The sequence below is a fragment of the Eubalaena glacialis genome, chromosome 4, assembly GCF_028564815.1.
Source record: "Eubalaena glacialis isolate mEubGla1 chromosome 4, mEubGla1.1.hap2.+ XY, whole genome shotgun sequence".
In the NCBI taxonomy this organism is placed as follows: Eukaryota; Metazoa; Chordata; class Mammalia; order Artiodactyla; family Balaenidae; genus Eubalaena; species Eubalaena glacialis.
The window spans coordinates 127,997,842-128,017,697 of NC_083719.1; the positions used below are offsets into that span (position 1 = coordinate 127,997,842).

At 37.1% G+C, this 19,856-nt stretch overlaps 2 protein-coding genes across 2 annotated transcripts in view; both read right to left on the reverse strand.

Moving 5' to 3' along the window:
* Nucleotides 1-1,691: 1,691 nt before the first annotated feature.
* The window catches only part of ZNF300 (zinc finger protein 300), a 51,263-nt gene continuing 33,098 nt past the window's right edge, over nt 1,692-19,856 (reverse strand). Inside the window, 1 exon segment of the mRNA XM_061189874.1 lies at nt 1,692-2,876. Coding sequence (XP_061045857.1) covers nt 1,851-2,876 — 1,026 coding nt within the window. The 3' untranslated portion in view covers nt 1,692-1,850.
* Nucleotides 4,425-10,982, reverse strand: LOC133091043 (zinc finger protein 300-like). Its single transcript, XM_061189873.1, has 4 exons — nt 10,859-10,982; nt 10,151-10,194; nt 4,895-5,021; nt 4,425-4,650 (listed from the first exon to the last, which is right to left on the reverse strand). The coding sequence occupies exons 2-4, from the start codon at nt 10,163-10,165 to the stop codon at nt 4,520-4,522; spliced, it is 273 nt and encodes a 90-aa protein (XP_061045856.1). The 5' UTR covers nt 10,166-10,194; nt 10,859-10,982; the 3' UTR covers nt 4,425-4,519.

Here is a 19,856-nt window from a genome sequence, read left to right on the forward strand (position 1 = left end):
TCTAGTAAAAAGCTGGGGGAAAAAAGCTGGTGAAATGTTAAACCAGGAGGTGCTAAATCTGAAATGAGATTTTTATAGAAACCCATTATCAGATCAATGAGGCTGCGCAGGAGCTGTTAACAGTGGAAGGATCAAATAGGAAGTCTATGAGGTGGGAACTGTGAATCTTTGTTACACCTGGCCTTCTATCCCAGATCTGAATGGTCAGTTATATCTGATGACAGTGCTCTCAACTCAGTGTTAATAATGAGACCAGAAATTTGCCCACACAGGTTCCCACATCCCTCTCCATCAGGTATGCCCTCTCCCCTGCAGAGATTCTCACCCAGTTTCATAATCGATAGTTCAGCCATGCAGGAAGGGGATAAGGTGGGCATGAAATGTGAAGGAATCAAGTAGGAACTAAGGGAAGAACAATGTGAACATGGGTAAGGTTTGACCATATAGACACCCTCATCCTTGCCAGGTATGCCCTCCTTCAGAGCAGCTCCAGCAGGAGTCCTCATTTTAAGTTGCTCATGCAGGAATATGTGGGACCACAGGAAGAAGGGCAGGAGATATTTTAGAGGTATTAAGTTCTCAAATCTATGGCAAGCATGAATTCTTACCCCAAGAGTTTTCCTTTGTAAGTGTCCTCAGTTCTGGGGAGAACAGTTGCAGCTGCAGGACAGGGGTCATAAAGGAACTAAAGTGACATTAGGGTCTTTATGTGCAAACACAATGGCTTACATAAATGTATGTAAAAAATAATAAAAGTATAATAAAATCTCACTTTAACATACCAAGAATCAAGACTACCATGGTCAAGACAGTTAAATCAATCAGTCATAGGAATGGGGTACAAAAGCAGAGTATCCGGACTGCAAAGCAAGTTCAGATGTGTCATATTAGTCTTAGCATCCTGTTATAGGACAATAGAAAGATAAAAAGAACTAATATTAACTGAAAATGTGCTCTACACTGTACATTTATTTACCAATAAGAAAAAATATTCAGATGGGTAAAGTAGGCTTGCCTGAAGTCACACAATCTTTTGAGTAGTTGAGCCAGGATTAAAACCCAAACCATCCGGTTCAGTACCAAAGTCTTTCCACTATACCAAATTCCCAGTAAGGGAGAATAAAGAGGAGACTTGGTCAAGGAGCATCAATTTCAAGGTCCAGGGTCCTTCCAGAGATACAGATCAACTTATATGCTTGAGATGGGAAAATATATAATTATCACCTTTACTGAATCTGATCAACCTATCTTTGCATCTTTGTATAAGAATTTTACATGTATACTTAGGGATCATGCTAAGCCCCCCACCCCACCCCCTTTTTTTTTTTTTGGCTGCTCTGCACAGCTTGCAGGATCTTAGTTCCCCGACCAGGGATTGAACCTGGGCCACAGCAGTGAAAGCGCCAAGTCCTACCACCAGGGAACTCCCAAGCCCCTCCTTATTAATACAGTTTCTAGGAATTGATTTTTTTAACTCAATTTTTCTTCATGTCCTTTATAGGGAATTACTGTACATGGCCAAAATAATGGCAAGCTAATATTAGCAATCACAATGTGTTTATTGTTATGGTATAATAAGGAATATGTAATTTGACAATATTCTATATACATAATTTGTTCTACTGACCGTTCAGTTCATGACTTTAAAAGCTTTACATGCCATGGTGAAATGTCCTTCATTTATGTAATTATTTCCCATCATGTTTGCTGAGTTAGGTATCACCACACTACAGACACAAATTCTCTTGTAAAATTTTCTCTATAAAGATGTTGTCCACAAATTTATCAAATTAATCAGGTTTCTGTTGTTTATTAAGGCTTGAGCTAATACTGAAAGCTTGTCTGTGTTTTTAGTTCATTATGATTTTACCACTGCTGTGAATTCTCTGATGTACAGTGAGTTGTGATTTCTGGATGAAGGCTTTCCCACATACAGCACACCGATAAGGTCTTTCCCCAGTATGAATTCTCTGATGTAAAACAAGGTCTGACTTCTGAGAAAATGCCTTTCCACATTCAGCACATATATAAGGTTTCTCTCCTGTATGAATCCGCTGATGTCCTGGGAGGTGAGACTTTTGAGAGAAGGCTTTCCCACATTCAGTACAAACGTAAGGTTTTTCTCCTGTGTGAATCCTCTGATGTCCAATGAGATGTGATTTCTGACAGAAGGCTTTTCCACATTCACTGCATTTATAGGGTTTTTCTCCAGTATGCGTTCTCTGATGTATAATGAGCTGTGACTTCCGGGAGAAGGTCTTCCCACATGCAGTACATTCATAAGGTTTCTCCCCAGTATGAATCAACTGGTGTGTAATGAGTTCTGTCTTCCTGCTGAAGGCTTCCTCACATTGAGTACATTTGTAGGGCTTCTCCCCAGTGTGAATCCTTTTATGTATGATGAGGTGGGACTTCTCACAGAAGGCTTTCCCACATTCAGTACACTCATAGGGCTTCTCTCCAGTATGAGCTCTATGATGTATAATCAGCTGTGACTTCTGGGAGAAGGCCTTACCACACTCTCTACATTCATAAGGTTTCTCTCCAGTGTGAATTCTCTGATGTATAATGAGGGGTGATTTCTGGGAGAAGGCTTTCCCACAGTCACTACATTCATATGGTTTTTCCCCAGTATGAACTCTTTGATGTATAATGAGGGATGATTTTTGAGAGAAGGCTTTTCCACATTCAGAACATTCATAAGGTTTCTCCCCAGTATGAATTCTTTGATGTACAATGAGGTGAAACTTCTCACTGAAGGCTTTCCCACATGCACCACAATTGTATGGTTTCTTCCCAGTATGAATTCGTTGATGTACAATAAGCTGCGACTTCTTAGCAAAGGCTTTTCCACATGTAATACATACACAGGTTTTCTCCTTAGTTTCAACATTCTGATACTGAATAAGGGATTGTTTCTTGCTGAAAATGTTTCCACACTCATTATCATCACAGGGAATTACTCGATTGTGAATTTTCTCAAGATCAGGATTGGACACACCATGGATGGATGATTTTCCACATCCAAAACTCTCATCAGGGTTTTTTCCTGAATTGCTCTTATTACAACTAGGTAGGTCAATACTAGATTTCAAGTTATTTTTAAATGCATCACAGTTATGGGGTCTTTGTCTTGAAGTATCTGACCCTATGCATTCTTGAAATATTTTCCCCAATGCATTATATTTGTGGTCTGACTCCACAGTCATTGTTTTGTTGTTGATGACTGTTACTTGCCTGAAAAGTCTGTTTTTCTGACATCTCTGCAGGTGGCCATCACCTTGACAGACTTTTAAAATGGAGTAAAATGAACCATCCTTTGTGACTCCTTTCAGTATCTTATTATGGAAGGAAACAGACCCCAAAATACATGATTGGGTGTTGTCAAGGTTACTTTTCCTGTCTAAAGGAAAGAAAGATAAAATAAAACAGTCATAAAGAATAATTAACAGAATGCAGAGGAGTATAAAAAATGACTGATCCAATGAAGGTGATGAACTCAAAACAGGGATGGAGACAGGCCATTTCATAAGACAGACAGCAAATAGTATGATGAGGGAAATGGTTAGACAAGGATGTTAAAGCGAAATATTTATGGAAAAACTATACCTGAAGGAGATAGAAAACTATCTGAGTTATTATCACTCTAATCTTGGATTACTCTTCTAGAGTCTTCCCATTTCTCCCGCTTTCTGAAGGGAAATGCTTTTCACCTTTCAAATGCGTTTATTTTATAATTTGCTATATATACTTGACTAGTATTATCCTGCCACCACTAGCCAAAGAAACAAGGTCTCTTCTGTACTCAAAATACTTTAACTCTCCTCAGTCTACTTTCCTAACTAACGACTAATACAAACAACAGAAAAACCCAAAATCCTGCTGCGGATTCAGTATCAGATTCACACCAAGAATCCAAGCTTGAATTCCACAGTTCCCCATAAATTCCTTCTATACATTATCAAATAAAACTAGCAAAGTTCTCCCAGAAAAGCCATATTTCCCTAACTTCAAGGTTTTGTTCATATACTCTTCATGCCCACCCCCCATCAACAGTTTGTCTTCACCTCCCTCTCTCAGCATCATCAATACTCAATATATCTTTCAAAGCAGCTACAGCTGCATGCTCTGAAAAATGCCTTTTCAAATTCTGTTTCATTTCTTTAGACTCTAATTTTCTCTGAACTTTTAAAAACAGTAGCAGTATTTGACATTTAATTCTGTCATGCAACCTGTGTTCTTAGAAGGAATTTGCCTTCTATTGCCTATTAAGTCTTTTCATAAAATGCATTAAATATATATTAAATATATTAAACAAATATATATTTAATACATAATATATACATATACAATCAATAAGAAATAGCTATCCCCTATAAAGGTTCACAGTTATTTAACTGATTAATTATTTGTTGAATGCCTACTAAATTCTCAGCACAGGAACAAAGAATAAGAGAATTCACTAAGGAGAGAAACATAAGCCTCAGGCATCAGTCAATTAAAAAAAAAAACTGATATTTCACTTCCCTTGTCGCCCATCTGCCTGATCTTCATATGGATAGATCCAATTTGGTATGTCTCTCTTTATGATCCATGGATCTTCTCCTTGTTCCAACTTGGAGATGACATCTGGTTTGGAAACTGGATGCCCTATTAAATGGAAATCACAGAGGAACTGGGATAGACTGCACAGAAGGCAAAAGAGAAGGTGCAGTTTAAGGAGGTCTACAATGAAGTAGTCCATTTGGCCCTCAGCAAAGTAATGACCTCCATCGGGGAAGGTACGAAGATCATAAAAGTCATTATGTATGTCAGGAACCACCTAACCACAGAGACTGATAAGGAAAGGCACTTGATTGGACAAGTCTGAGTTATACAGGGAAGTCATCCTTACCCATTGAGACCAGGTGGCTGTAGTTCTCCAGCATCACATCCCTGTACAGGGTCTTCTGAGCAGGGTCCAGTTGCTGCCACTCCTCCTGGGTGAAATCCACAGCCACATCCTTGAATGATACTAACCCCTGTAACAGTATATTCCTGTTCAATCTAAAGTGATCATTCTTATCATCTTTAATATAGTATGCAAAACTATACCTACATCTAGTTTTGTATCAGAGTATTTGGGAGAACCAATGTAAAATCCTGCCTTTAGCAAGAAGACCCAGACAGTACAGGAAAACAGAAGAGGTAAATCATAAAATGCCTACCTAATACAAATGGTAATTTAGTAAGTGATAAGGGCAGCATTAAAGCAGCTGAGAGGAATTTTGGAAAACAATTCAAGTATCTAATAATAAGGAAACAATTACTTAAATTTGATGGAATAATATACAGCTCTTTCAACATGTGGAAATACTTACATGAAAGAATAAATGAAAAAAACAGCATAAGTGAATACGTACACACTGAATATAACTATGAAAATGTATCTCTGTGCACTAATAAATTAGAAAAGAACTAGCATTACATAAAGATTTGAGTTTAATATTTAAAAAAACACACAGCTGAGAGGAAGACGTATTATTCAATGAATAGTACTGAAACAACTGGACAGTTAACAGGAAAAGAATAATGTTGAAGCCATATGTTAGAGGCTGAATTGTATACCCTGAAAATTCATAAGTTGAAGTCCTAACCCCTAGTACCTCAGAATGTGACCTTATTTGGAAATAGGGTTACTGCAGATGTAATTAGTTATATGAGGTTATTAGGGTGGACCCTAATCCAATATGACTGAGGTCCACATCAAAAGGAGAAATCTGAACAGAGAGACACACACACACAGAGGGAAGACAGTATGAAGAGACATGAGGAGAAGATAGTTATCTACAAGCCAAAGAGAGAGACTTGGAACAGATCCTTCCCTCACAGCCCTCAGAAGGAACCAACCTTGCTGATACCTTAAGTTTTGACTTCTAGTCTCCAGAACTGTGACACAAAAAATTTCTGTTGTTTAACCCACACAGTGTGTGGTATTCTGTTAGGGCAGCCCTAGCTGCCATAATAAAATACATCAATTATAACTAATACAATGATATCTTATGTCTTGGAAAAGAGAAAAAAATATATTCTGGATGGAGCAAAAATTTAAACTCTAAAAATACCCAAAATTATATAACAACAAAACAAAACCTGGCTGGGAAGATTTTTATTAACAATCTTTAAATTTTTATTTATTTATTTATTTTTGGCTGCGTTGGGTCTTTGTTGCTGCACGCAGGCTTTCTCTAGTTACTGGGAGCGGGGGCTACTCTTCCTTGCGGTGCGCGGGCTTCTCATTGCGGTGGCTTCTCTTGTTGCGGAGCATGGGCTCTAGGGGTCACAGACTTCAGTAGTTGTGGCACGTGGGTTCAGCAGTTGTGGCTCGCAGGCTCTAGGGCGCAGGCTCAGTAGTTGTGGTGCACGGGCTTAGGTGCTCCGCGGCACGTGGGATCTTCCTGGACCAGGGCTCGAACCCGTGTCCCCTGCATTGGCAGGCAGGTTCTTAACCACTGCGCCACCAGGGAAGCCCTTTATTAATAATTACAGAGAAGGATTTTTAAAGTATAACATATAAAAAAGAGAAAAGCCACATTTAGAGAATCAGAGAATGTCAGAGTTCTTGAAGATTCTAGTCCAATCCCCTCATTTCATAGGAAGGAAATCTTAGCTTCTTCTAAATCTAACAGTTCTCCTATATATATGCAATAGCTAGGAATATAATGAAATACATCAATTATAACAGCAATATTGAAAAACACACTTAAGAAATATGCAGGAAACATTCACGAGAAAACTATAACAAATTATTGACATGACACTGAAATAAAGGACTTGGGTAACTGCAGAACAAGAGGTGTTTCTGGAGGGTAAACTGACTATTTTAATTATGGCACCATTATGTATGTTCACAATAGTTGTCACCTAATAGTGGAATCTGAATGATTTGTATTATTTTAAACTGCTTTTGAGGGTTTTTCCCTAATTATTCCATTATTATCAAATATTGCTTTCAGAATGAAAAAACAAATATCAACATTCCCCTGCTTAAAAGACTCCTTTGGTTCCACCCTTGCATATATAATTAGTCTCATCGCAATCATCTCAATGTTAAGGTTTCTCTCACCCCACATCAAGTCTCATATTCACACCATCAAGCTGCCAAGCAGTCTGTTCCCATAACAACCCCTTTAGTTTTCCCACTTTACATATGAGAGAATTGAGGATTACAGTGGTTAAGTCACTTCTTGCCAGAGGTTACACTGAATAAATGGCTGATTAACTGTCAGATTTAAAAGCGGGTGTCCTGACTCAGTAGCTGGGTTCTTGACCACTGTACTCCACAATGCCTTCCTTGATACTGTAAACAAGACCTTTTATATTTTATTACCTTAATGCCGCCTTCAGACAAACTTTCCATGAGACACCCTCCGCTTTAGTTTTCCTCAAATTCTCAGCCTTTTCTACTTTTTCAAATGCTGTTTCCTATCCTCATCCTACTTCCTTCATGATCCAGAGTTTAATAATCTTTTAAGACTCTTATCCTTGACTTATTTATAAAGCTGGCTGCTCCCCCTTATCGACTATAAAAGTTCCTTGCTCCCATGTCTATTATAGAGCTTTTATGTGTTAATGTTAGTTTCCACATCTGTTCACCCCATTTTTCTCTGCATTCTTCCCAAGAAAGAACCATGTGTAACTCTTGAGATATTCCACAGCCAGCCAGCACCTGTGACATATATTGACTACTCAAGAAATGTTTGCTAAAAAGGAATGAATGAAAATTATAAAGAATAAAATAAATTTCATGCTTAGTTAAAAACAGTTTTGTGCACTGTCAATAATATTCTTGTGATCTAAAGAACAGTAACATGAGGAAGATAATAAATGTAGAATGTAGAGGGAAACCATTCTGATAAGAAAATTAATAAACGTAATGCTGACATTCTAATTTTGCTTTATCAATGATACTAGAATGCTTTAATATACTAAATATGTATAAATTTTGTTAAATTTGAGTAAAATTTTGAGTAAAATAGTGCATAATCAGTGGAAAATTGTACTTTCCAATCAGCTACAAGCAATTTTTACAGCTTGAGTGACTGGGAGAATGGAAGAGATGGAGGAAATAGAAGGGGAGTAGGTGTTAGAGGGAGAAAAGAAGGATAGATATGTGTGAAAATGATTACTTCAATTCTGGACTGTATGGAAAAAATATAAATCTTTCTTCCTGAGCTAACAAGCAAGTTAATTAGCCATGATAGTTGGATTTATTGGGCCAATAAAAAATCCATTTTCATCTTTAAAGCAGCTCTAACAGAAATATAAAGCCAACCAGATAAGTAATTTAAAATTTTCTAGTAGCAACATTCAAAAAATTTTCAATAATATATATTTATCCCAGTATACTCAAAATATCATTTCAACATGTAATCAATCTTTAAAAATTATTAATGAATTTCTGCAATTATATCTTCAAAACCCACTATGTACTTTACACTCAAAGCACACTTCAATTCAGACTAGCCAATTTCAAGCGCTCAATAACCACATGAGGCTGGTGGCTCTGTATTGGACAGCACAGCTCCAAAGTTACTGAGACCCAAAAAGGAAAAAAACCTGTCTTTTCACAATAGAACTCATTTGTTAAGCTCCACTGTAAAATATACATAAGAACTCCTAATGCAAAAGCTGATTCCAAGATTTGACAATAATAATGATATAATAATAATAGCTAATACTTAAATATAAAACAAACCATCCCCAGTTACAGTTCTAAGCGTGGTTTTTACTCAATTTTCACAACAACCCTATGAGGATTACAATCTCCACTTTATAGATGAAGAAACAATTCCAGTCCACAAGGATATATTATGGATCTGCTAAAATAATAAAGGAGAATTCTATATACTGGCATAGGAAGATATTCAAAATGTATACATAAATTTTTATACTGGAGAGTAAAGTTAAAAATCAAGTTGCAAAACAGAATGTTTACTATAACATTATTTTCCCCCAAAAAAGGAACAAGAAAGTAAGAGACACCCCTGGCACTGGTACACATGGTACACATGTACGCTCAATCACAAGGTTAGAAACAAATGGTTAACACTGATAATCTCAGGAAGAGGGGAGTTTAAGTTAAAAGGTCCCTCAGTGTTTAAATTTTTATCTTTTTATATAGTTAAAGATTTTTATACTGTATATATAGTGAATATTGGCAGGGAGAAAAAATAACAGACTGTTAAAAACAGAAACACAGAGAAGGAACTAGCCCCAAGTTAGACAGTAATCCTACAAACTATGAAACCATAGCAAAGGGTACAGAGCATCAGTGACCCTTGCTCTCCAAAGCTCTGCCAGACAATTATATTTTAAGAACTGCCTTTTGAAAGAAATATATATTTTGGAAGACCATTCAAAATGTATCCATCCTATGTTATCTAGACTTTATCGGTAGAGAAAGCTGGCCAATAGGAAGCCTCTATAATCAATCTGGTCCTCTAAAGCAGAGGTCAACAAACTTTTTCAGTAAAGTATATATTTTCAGCATTGCAGGCCATATGGTGCCATTGTAGTACAAAAAAAGCCATAGACAATATGTAAACAAATGGCATGGCTGTGCTGCCAATAAAACTTTATTTACAAAAACAGTTGGAGAACTGAAATTGGCCCACAGGCAATAGTTTGATGACTCCAGCTCTAAAGGATAAAGTTAAGGAGTTTGGCTATGACATTATGATAACTTCCCTCTAAAAGAAATCACTCTGTGATACAGATACAAGAAATTTATTATTGCATTTACCACAGGAGTGTTGGTGAGAACACTGCACACTCCATCACCTAGAGAAAGACCCCAAAATGAAATCTTAGTCTTATATGGCAAGAAATAATTTCTTCCCATGGGAAATATATCTGCTTTCTCTTCAGAGGTCTGCAAATCATGTAACTGATGATGTCAGCAAGAAAGATAAGAAAAATTGGTACATCAGTTTTTTTAAATGGTTTCAGGCCAGGTTATCTACATATTACTTAGCAACTCTTTCTAGGTCTGGATCTTTATTTTGGCTGTCTTTCCCTGATCCAAATTTTAGCTATCTTCATTTTTCCATTTGATTGTATGAAGAACCAAAAAAAGAAATTTAAGAAATTAAAAATTAAAGCAACTCACCTGGGACTTCATCATTTTCTGCTCTCTTCTAAAAAGGTAGATGCCTGAAAAGGCAAAATTGGTGATCAGAAGGACGTTTTCACAGATCAGACGCAGACTGCAGCTTCCACATTCACCAGTCTAGAAACAACTACCACAGAAGTCAGGTAGATGTTAGGCCAACCTGTGGGAGAAGACTGTTCGGTCTTTATAGAAAGATCAGCAAGTATCATGTGAAGGAAGTCCTCTTGTGACTACATACTATGATCATACAGAACTTGGACAAGGTTTTTTAATTGTATAGATGTGAACATATGTTTCCTGTTGATTTATTAACAACTTATTTTCCCCACTATGAACCAACAATTCCACTCTAATGTTTTCATAAGGCAATACATACACACACACACACACACACACAAAGATGAAGTTCCCCGGCAAGAACAATGGCTAATGACCAAATGAAAAACTGAGGAATGTATTCCCTTATTCCCCAGAAAGGAATCAGCAGCTGAATTCTAATAATCTCCCAAGAGCTCTCATATTTTCCTTCAACTCAGCAGACTTTCCTGCCAATCAATATTCATGGACCAAAATGTTAATTTTAAGATGTTTTCCGTTTAAATTTTTATTGCTGATTTCAACAGTATGGTTGTCTGCATATAAAAATGGCGGTACGTTGGAACCACTGATACAACGGAATATACCCTAACGTAAGAAGGTACATACCTGGGAAATCGTTCTCAGTCCCAGAAGGAGTCAGGTAGGTAAGACTTAACTGGTTCAGAGGAAGTGGGTGCCCCCATGATAGACAGACTGTTTTATATGGGGTATTCCAGGCTTTGTCAAAATAGATCTGGAAGGAAACAACCAGGAGAAATAGTCATACTTATCTTTGGGCACCCAACAGGTGTGCAATAAATGTTTCTTGAATAAAATATAAAATGATTTCAATAAACTTAGAAAGAGGTAGGACGAAAATCACACTTTTCATAATAATCCTATCTTTTTTGATTTGTTTGGTCTTGTTTCAAAATGATCCTTTTTATGCGGGGCACCAGACTAAGGGCATAATGGTTGAGAAGAGATTTGACCTTTAAGGTTGCCTATGACCTGTGGAAATTTTAATGTATGTAAAAAAAAGTAGGGCTGATCATCAAGACGCGCTGATCCCGTTACTGCTCCCTCCAAATCTCTGAATCCTCGGACCTAGCAATCACATACCCCACAGATCTGTCCCATGCCCACCACATCATTGACTGACACATGGATGCCCTCATCATTTAGTCCACAGCCTCCCTCACCAATCACTGATTCCTCAGAGTCCCCTAAATCCCTGACCCAGTCATCACCAGTCAGTCCCCATACACACCATTTCTGATCCCACAGACAACCCCGTCATTGACACACCGTTATCCAATTACTAACCTCATAGCTCACCCCATCCCTGACTCCCAAATAAGCCCAACCCTAATCCTACATACCTTCCCCACCAGTGACTTCATCAGTCTCCAATCACTGACACTCACGAACCCCTCCCGTCCCATTACCAATCCAAAAGACTCACTCATCACCACACATGTCCGCCTTCTGACCTGCAGTTCCGTTATCAGATCTAGAAACGCCCGTCACGGCTTAACCTGGGACAGCTGTCACATCCATAGCGGCGAACTCTCCCGCTTCCTGTCTGGGTGAGCAAAGCACTGGGCTCCCGGGCCTGCGCTGTTCGGTACCGGGCAGCTTTGCCCACTCCGCACCCTGGGCGGCTTTGTTCAGGAGGCAATATGGCCGCTCCCATGCGCTGTGTCTCAGTGGGAGCCGCCATCTTGAGAGGCCGTCCAGTTCCGTACAAGCAGAGGAATTCGGTTTATTCGAGGCTGGGCTGTACCACCGCGGCAGTGAGGGGAGGGGGAAAAGATGACATAAAGGAGAATTATACAAACCAGTAACATGCAAAATTTTGCAGAGAGAATTTATAGGAGGACTGGGTAAGAAGTTTGAGTGAATGTCCTCTATTAGAAAGCTTCATTTGGTGGAAGAGGAAGAATTTGGAACAGTAAAATATTCTCATTGGCGACTTTACCTAAAAGTGTTTGTAAATGGCACAGCCCTCTACCGGGAGATTCTACTTGCTGAGAGGGGTGAAAACGTGGAATGGAGATTCCGCTGTGGGAAAAAGGGGCCAGAGTGATGGAAGAGTTCACTGAGGAGCAGAGAAAGAGGACACACAGAAATAATGAACTTTACGCTGAAAACGATTATATGGAATTCTCTAGGGGAAACTACTACTACTGCAGTAACAAGTTGCAGAGGCCGACTGAAGAAAATAAAGTGAGAGGAGAGAGGAGATGAGAATCAGAGACTAGGAGAAAACAAGAATAATGGGGGCAAAGGAGAAGCTTGTGGAGACAGAGAGATGGGAAACTTAAGCGTGAAAAATGGAAGCACAGGAACAGAAGTGGGAAACCGGACACAACACGGGAGACTCAGAGGGAGACTGAGACAGAGAAGGAGGAGACTAAAACAGCAGAAGGAAAGAAAAGAGAGGAAGAGAGTGAGGAGGTTAGACTTCAGGGAAAAAAAATCACTTGATTAAAAAAAAAAAAAAGAACAAACGAAACACTTGTTATCATAACCTTTACATCAAGCTTTTTACTTAAAAAAAAAGGCATACTAACAAACTGATGTTTCCTGTACATAAATAGATACAATTTTGAATCATCATAGATTTCACAAGAGCCATGATTTCTGGCTTGTGTGTAATTAAATGAGCAGCAATTTTACATTAGCAGTTCTGTTTCCCATGTCAAATAAAAACATGTCTGGATTTAGATATGAAGAGATTTTATTCAGAAAGATTATTGCAATAGGGAGAATGCACCAATCTCAGAAATCTGCAAGCATCTCACAAAATCAAACAGAAAAAGGCTTTTCTTTAATAGGGAGGTGTAAGAAGGGTTAGCAGGAACTTTCAAAAGGTGGAGGTGTGCAAGTGGCAAAACCAGGGTACTTTAACAGGAAATGTTTCTAGGGTCTTCAGATTCTGAGAATAAGCTGCTGAGGGAGGATGTTCCGCATATCCTTACCCTTTAGTGTATGTTTAAACTTGGGGGCAAGCCAAAATTTAGGAGTATGAGGGGAGGAAAAAGGCCTAACATTTGGTCAAGACAAAGAAGAGGGTAAGAAATGGGCAACCAACAGCACTCCAATTTAAGCTTCCACAGTTACATCAATCTTTATTGCATGTCTTGTGCTTAAGACACTGTAGTCACTCACTGTGTTATGCACTAAGGGTATAGTAATGATTAATTCAGAATCCTAAAGCAGTGATACCAGTGGAAGTTGATATGGGAAGGGATCAGACTGTGCAGAGTCATGTAGAAATTGTGAAAATGTTAGCTCTTTATCCTAAGCATTATGGGAAGCTGTACTTATTTTAATATTTAATTTAAAAAGAAGGTGGAGAGGAGTCCTGTCTTACAATGAAAGAAATAAAAATTAAAGCCACAGTAAGATACTATTTCTCATCTATTACCTTGTTTAAAAAAAAAAAAGTATTCTTAGTTTGGAAATACACAGTGTTAGTAAAGTCATGGGAACCTGGAATTCTCATATATTACTCATGGGACAGAAAAATGGTATAGCCCCTATATAGAAGATTTAGCAATAGTGAACAAAACTATATGTATTCATTATCTATTGCTGTGTAACAAATTACCTGAAATTTAGCAGTCTGAAACTATATACATTGTTGTAGTTAACTGTTTCATAGTTTCTGTGACTGGAGAATGTGGGAATAGCTTAGCTGGGTGGTTCAGGTCTAGTCTGTCATGAGGTTGCAGTCAAGCTGTCAGCCAGGGCTGCAATTATTTCAAGGCTGAACTGGAGGAGGTTATGCTTCTAAACTCAATCAAGTAGCTGATGACAAGCCTCAGAATTTCAATTTCCAAGCTCAGTTGCTCACCATGGGGGGATTTCCTTCGGCTACTCTATTATCCTCATGACATGGTAGGGGTCTTCCCTCTCAAGCCTCCCTCTTAGTATGGAGGCAAGCTCCTACCCAGACCAGTGAGTCAAGGGAAAGAGAGTGAGAGAGCACACAGAAGATAGAAGCCATAGTCTTCTTATAACCTAAATTAGAAATGACATCTCATTACTTCTTTTGTATTCTATTTCCTGAAAGTGAATCACTAAGGGTGCCCACAATCAAATGAATGGGAATTGAGCTCTACCTCTTAAGGGGATTATCAAAGAGTCTAAAACCACAACACTACATGTAAGCTTTTGCCTTTTAACTCAGAAACTCCATTCCAGGAATATATCCCAAATACCCTTTGGCAAAAAAAAAAAAAAAAAAAGTTACTCATTGCAGTACTATTTTTAATACCAAAAGACATCAGTCAACCCAAACATCTACTAACAGGTCTAGCTGTATAAATTACAGTATACACACAAAACAGTACTATTCGGCTGTAAGAGAGAGACAGAGAGAAGTATCTCTATGTACTAATATGGAGGTAACTTCAGGATATAATGTTATATGAGGGAAAAAAAAGTAGAAAAAAATGAAAATAGTTTGTTATTACCATTTATTTTCTAAAAATGTGAATATTTATACAGTTAATTCTACTTATTCATGGTAGCTATGTTCAATTAAGTTGCTGCAAACACAGAATTAGTGAATACTGAACCATTTCTCCAAAGGGAAATAAATCAACATAAAATAGATTATAATCTTAAATTACAACTTTGTATAATTAAGATGATAACCTTAAAAACAACTTATGTTGGTGGATTCTATTTTCTTTTTTTTTTTTAACATCTTTATTGGAGTATAATTGCTTTACAATGAATGGTGTGTTAGTTTCTGCTTTATAACAAAGTGAATCAGTTATACATATACATATGTTCCCATATCTCTTCCCACTTGCATCTCCCTCCCTCCCACCCTCCATATCCCACCCCTCTAGGTGACCTACTAGAGAATGGACTTGAGGATATGGGGAGGGGGAAGGGTAAGATGTGACAAAGTGAGAGAGTGGCATGGACATATATACACTACCAAACGTAAAATAGATAGCTAGTGGGAAGCAACCACATAGCACAGGGAGATCAGCTCTGTATTTTCTTTATTTTACCAAAAAAAAAAACCAAGGTTTAGAACAGTTAAGTAATTTGCCTGAGGTCCAGTAACAAAGGCCAGAGTTAGATTCAAACCCTATCCAACTGACTCCAGAGCTGGAGTTTCTTGCACTACACTGAATTGCCCCTACCATCCCCGTCATCTGTTCATCTCTGTATGAGAGCTGAAACAGGAAGGCAGAGCATCCCCTTGTTTAAACTCAGCCGGGAATGTGTGCATGGGGCAACTCAAATGTTTTGCTACTCTGTGCATGTCTGCCAATGACTGAAAAAGCACTGTGAGTATCGATTTTGAGATTATAACTACATTTTAGCAAGTAGGTGAATTTGCAGATACAGAATCTGTGAATAATGAAAATCAACTGTATATGTTTACCTTAAAAATAAAAAGCAAATGATGGAAGAATAATCCATCAAATAAAATATAATCTACAAAAGGTATTATTAGTTATCTGTTGAAATGTAGCAACCTACCCCAAAACTTAGTGGCTTAAAACAACACACATCTATTGTTTCACAGTTTATGTTGGCCAGGAATCTGGACATGGATTATCTGAGTCCTCTGCTTCGGGGTCTTCTACAAATCTATAATCAAGGTATTGGCCCAGGCTGGGGTCTCTCTCATCTGAAGACTCAAATGGGGAGAGATTCATTTCCAAGCTCAATTACATGATTGTTGGCACAAATTAATGCCTCAAGGATTGTTGGACTAAAGGCATTCATGTCCTTGCTGGTTGTTGAGAGGAAGCCACCCACAGTACTTTGCCATCCAACTTACAACTTGCTTATCTAGGGAGTCAAGAGAAGAGTCTGTAAGCAAGATGGAAGTCACAAACTTTTATAACCTTATTATCAATATATAAGTGACATCCCCTCTATGTTGCCATATGCCATTGGTTAGAAGCTGCTTACTTATGCAGAGGGTATTACAAAAGGCCATGAATATCAGGAGGTGGGAATCATTGGCAGCTACCTTAGACACTTCCTACCCCAGGGAGGAAGGAAATAAGATAGAAGGGACAGAAATCATACCTAATTTTCTTTGAATATACCATGTTCTGTTGATTTGACTTTGTAACCACAAAAAATTTTACATAATTATAAAACAAAAGTAAATTTTATAAACCAATTCCAAACTTCTGCTTCTGACCAAAGTGAAGTAATAGGGAATGGATGGGAACTTTCACCTGAACCAATGGAAAAACCAGAGAAGTGTATGAAACAATGGCTTTAAAGGTATTAGACATCAGGCTGTGAAGGACAGTGATCCTTGAGAGATGGGAAACAAATTGAGGTGACCCCTCTGATTGCCCAGTTTACTGCCTTGAGAACACTTCTAGGTATGACACAGGACAAGAGAGTCCAGGCAGGGGCCAACAGACTTCCAGAGTGGAGGAGAAAGAACTAATAGTACAGAGAGACCAAGGCAGCTATATTCACAGAGCAGAGGCCAAAGAGGAGAAAGCTGCACAGAAAGAGAGCTCCAGAGACTTGCAGAGGGTCCACTTCAAGTATTTAGGAGAGTACTGGTCAGTGCATATATGTAAGGAAAATCAGAGTCTGGGAAAAGAGACACCAGAAAGGAAGGAGAAAACAGTAACTGGAGCTCACAAAAAGCCAAGATTAATACCTGTCTCCACCAGCCAGAATGGAAAACTTTACAATTCACTGGGAAGAATACACAGAAGGGTCTTGCCTCAATAGTGGGAAATTATTAGCTCTATATTTAAATCTTGCTCTGGTGCCACCTAACAACTGTTTCCAAGTAACTTAACTGAACTACAGAAAAAAACCTTCAAAAATATGTATTGGAACACAGAAATATCTATCATCCAACAAGGTAAAATTCACAATGTCTACCACTAAATCAAGAATTATCAGGCATGTATAGAAACTGGAAAATGATACTCATAATGAAGAGAAAAATCACTCAAAGAAAAAAATACAGACCAGAATTGAAAAAGGTGTTGGAAATTGTAGAGATAGATATTAGCAAGTCACTACAGATCTTGCAGTCATTAAAAGGATAATGTGAGAATATTATGAACAACTTTAGCCTCATAAATTTGGCAAGGTAGAAGAAATGGACCATTTCTTCAAACACCAAAACTCAACTAAGATGAAATAGATAATATGCATGGTCCTATAACTATGTAAAAAGTTGATTCTTAAAGACCTCACAAAAAAAGGAAAAATGGTTTCACTGGAGAATTCTACCAAAATTTAAAGAATTAACACTGATTTTACACAATCTCTTCCAGAAAATAGAAAAGAAGGGAATACTCCCCAAATCATTTTATCAGGAAATTATTACCAAAACCATACCAAGACAGTACAGTGAAAGAAAACTACAGATCAATGTCTCCCATGAACGTAGACATAAAAATCCTCAAAAAAATGTTAACAAACCAAATTCAACAATCTATTAAAAAAATTATACACTATGACTAAGTGAAATGTATTCCAAGTATTCAGAGCTGGCTCAAAATAGAAAATTAACCAACAAGATACAAAGAAAAAGTAAATGATTATATCAATTGACACAGAACAGGCATTTGACAAAAATCCAATACTCATGCATGATAAAAAAAAATTCTCAGCAAAATAGTAACAGAGAGGAATTTCCCTAACTTAATGAAGAGCATATACCAAACAAACAAAAAACAAAAAAATACAACCCACAGAAAATATAATACTTAATGATGAAAGACTGAATGATTCCCCTCTTAGATCAGGAACAAGACAATGATGTTTGCTCTCACCATTCTACTTCAACATAGTACTGGAAATTCTACCCAATAAAATAACATAAGAAAGCAAAATTAGAAGCATACAGATCAGAAAGGAAAGAAATAAAACTGTCCCTATATGCAAATGACATGAATGATTGTCTATGTGGGCAATCCAAAGGAATTTACCAATATTATGCCTAAAACTAAGTGAGTTCAGCAAAGTAAGAGGATACAAGATCAACACAAAAATCAATCACATTTCTCTATACTAATAATAAAAACATGCAAGCACAAATAAAAACATAATACCATTTTTAATCACTCCAAAGAAACTGAAACACTTAGACTTACACTTATCAAAACATGTAGGATCTTTAGGAAGAAAATTAAAAAATATCATTAAAAGAAATCAAATAAATAGAGATATACCATGGTCACTGATATGAAGACTATAAACAGTAAAGATGTTAATTATACCCAAATTGATCTATAGGCTTAAAGCAATTTTTCTTAAAAATAACAGCAAGTTTTTTTTTTGTAGACTTAGACAAAATTATTTTAAAATTTATATGGTGTTCCTTAAAAAAACTAAAAATAGAGTTCCCATATGATCCAGCAATCCCACTCCTGGGCATATATCCAGAAAAGATGAAAACTCTAATTTGAAAAGATACATGCACCCCAATGTTCATAGCAGCACTATTTACAATAGCCAACACATGGAAGCAACCTAACTGTCCATCAACAGATGAATGGATAAAGAAGATGTGGCACATATATACAATGGAATATTACTCAGCCATAAAAAAGAATGAAATAATGCCATTTGCAGCAACAAGGATGGACCTAGAGATTATCATACTAAGTGAAGTAAGTCAGAAAGAGAAAGACAAAAATCATAGGATACCACTTATATGTGGAATCTAAAAAAAGATACAAATGAACTTATTTACAAAACAGAAACAGACTCATAGACATAGAAAACAAACTTATGGTCATCAAGGGGAAAGGTGGGGAGGAATATATTAGGAGTTGGGAATAACAGATAGACACTACTATATATAAAATAGATAAACAACAAAGACCTATTGTATGGCACAGGGAACTAGATTCAATATCTTGTAAGACCCTATAATGGAAAAGAATCTGAAAAAGAATACATATATATATATATATATATATATAAATGAATCATTTTGCTATACAACTGAAACCAACACAACACTGTGTATCAACTATACTTCAATAAAAAGTTGCTTGTTTTGAAAAAAAAAAAACTTACATGGAAACCAACACAACACTGTATATCAACTATACTTCAATAAAAAGTTGCTTGTTTTGAAAAAAAAAAAAAAACTTACATGGAAACCAACACAACACTGTATATCAACTATACTTCAATAAAAAGTTGCTTGTTTTGAAAAAAAAAAAACTTACATGGAAAGGAACAGGCCCTAAAATAGCTAAAACAATCTTGACAATGAAGAAAAAAGTGGAAGGAATTACTCCCACAACTTCTATTAAACATTGTACTGGAGGTTCTAGTCAGTGCAATAAGGCAAAAAAGAAATTAAAACCGTCTGGTTTGGAAAGGAAAGGGTAAAACCACATTCACTTGTAGATAACATGATCTTCTATGCAGAAAGTCCAATGTATTCTACCAAAAAATGGTACTAGAACTAATTAGTAAGCTCAGGAAGGTTGAAGTATACCAGATCAATATACAATAATTAGTTGTACTTCCATATACAATCAATAAATAACCAGAAATTAAAATTTAAAACATCTACAGTAGAATTTTTAAGTATGAAAGGTTTGGGGGCAAATCTGACAAAAGATGTGAAACACCTGTA

Coding starts and splice junctions, on each gene's coding strand:
- LOC133091043 (XM_061189873.1), bottom strand. Junction 4,651..4,894: donor CAGCCACCTGGTCTCAATGG/GTAAGGATGACT, acceptor TCCATTTAATAG/GGCATCCAGTTTCCAAACCA.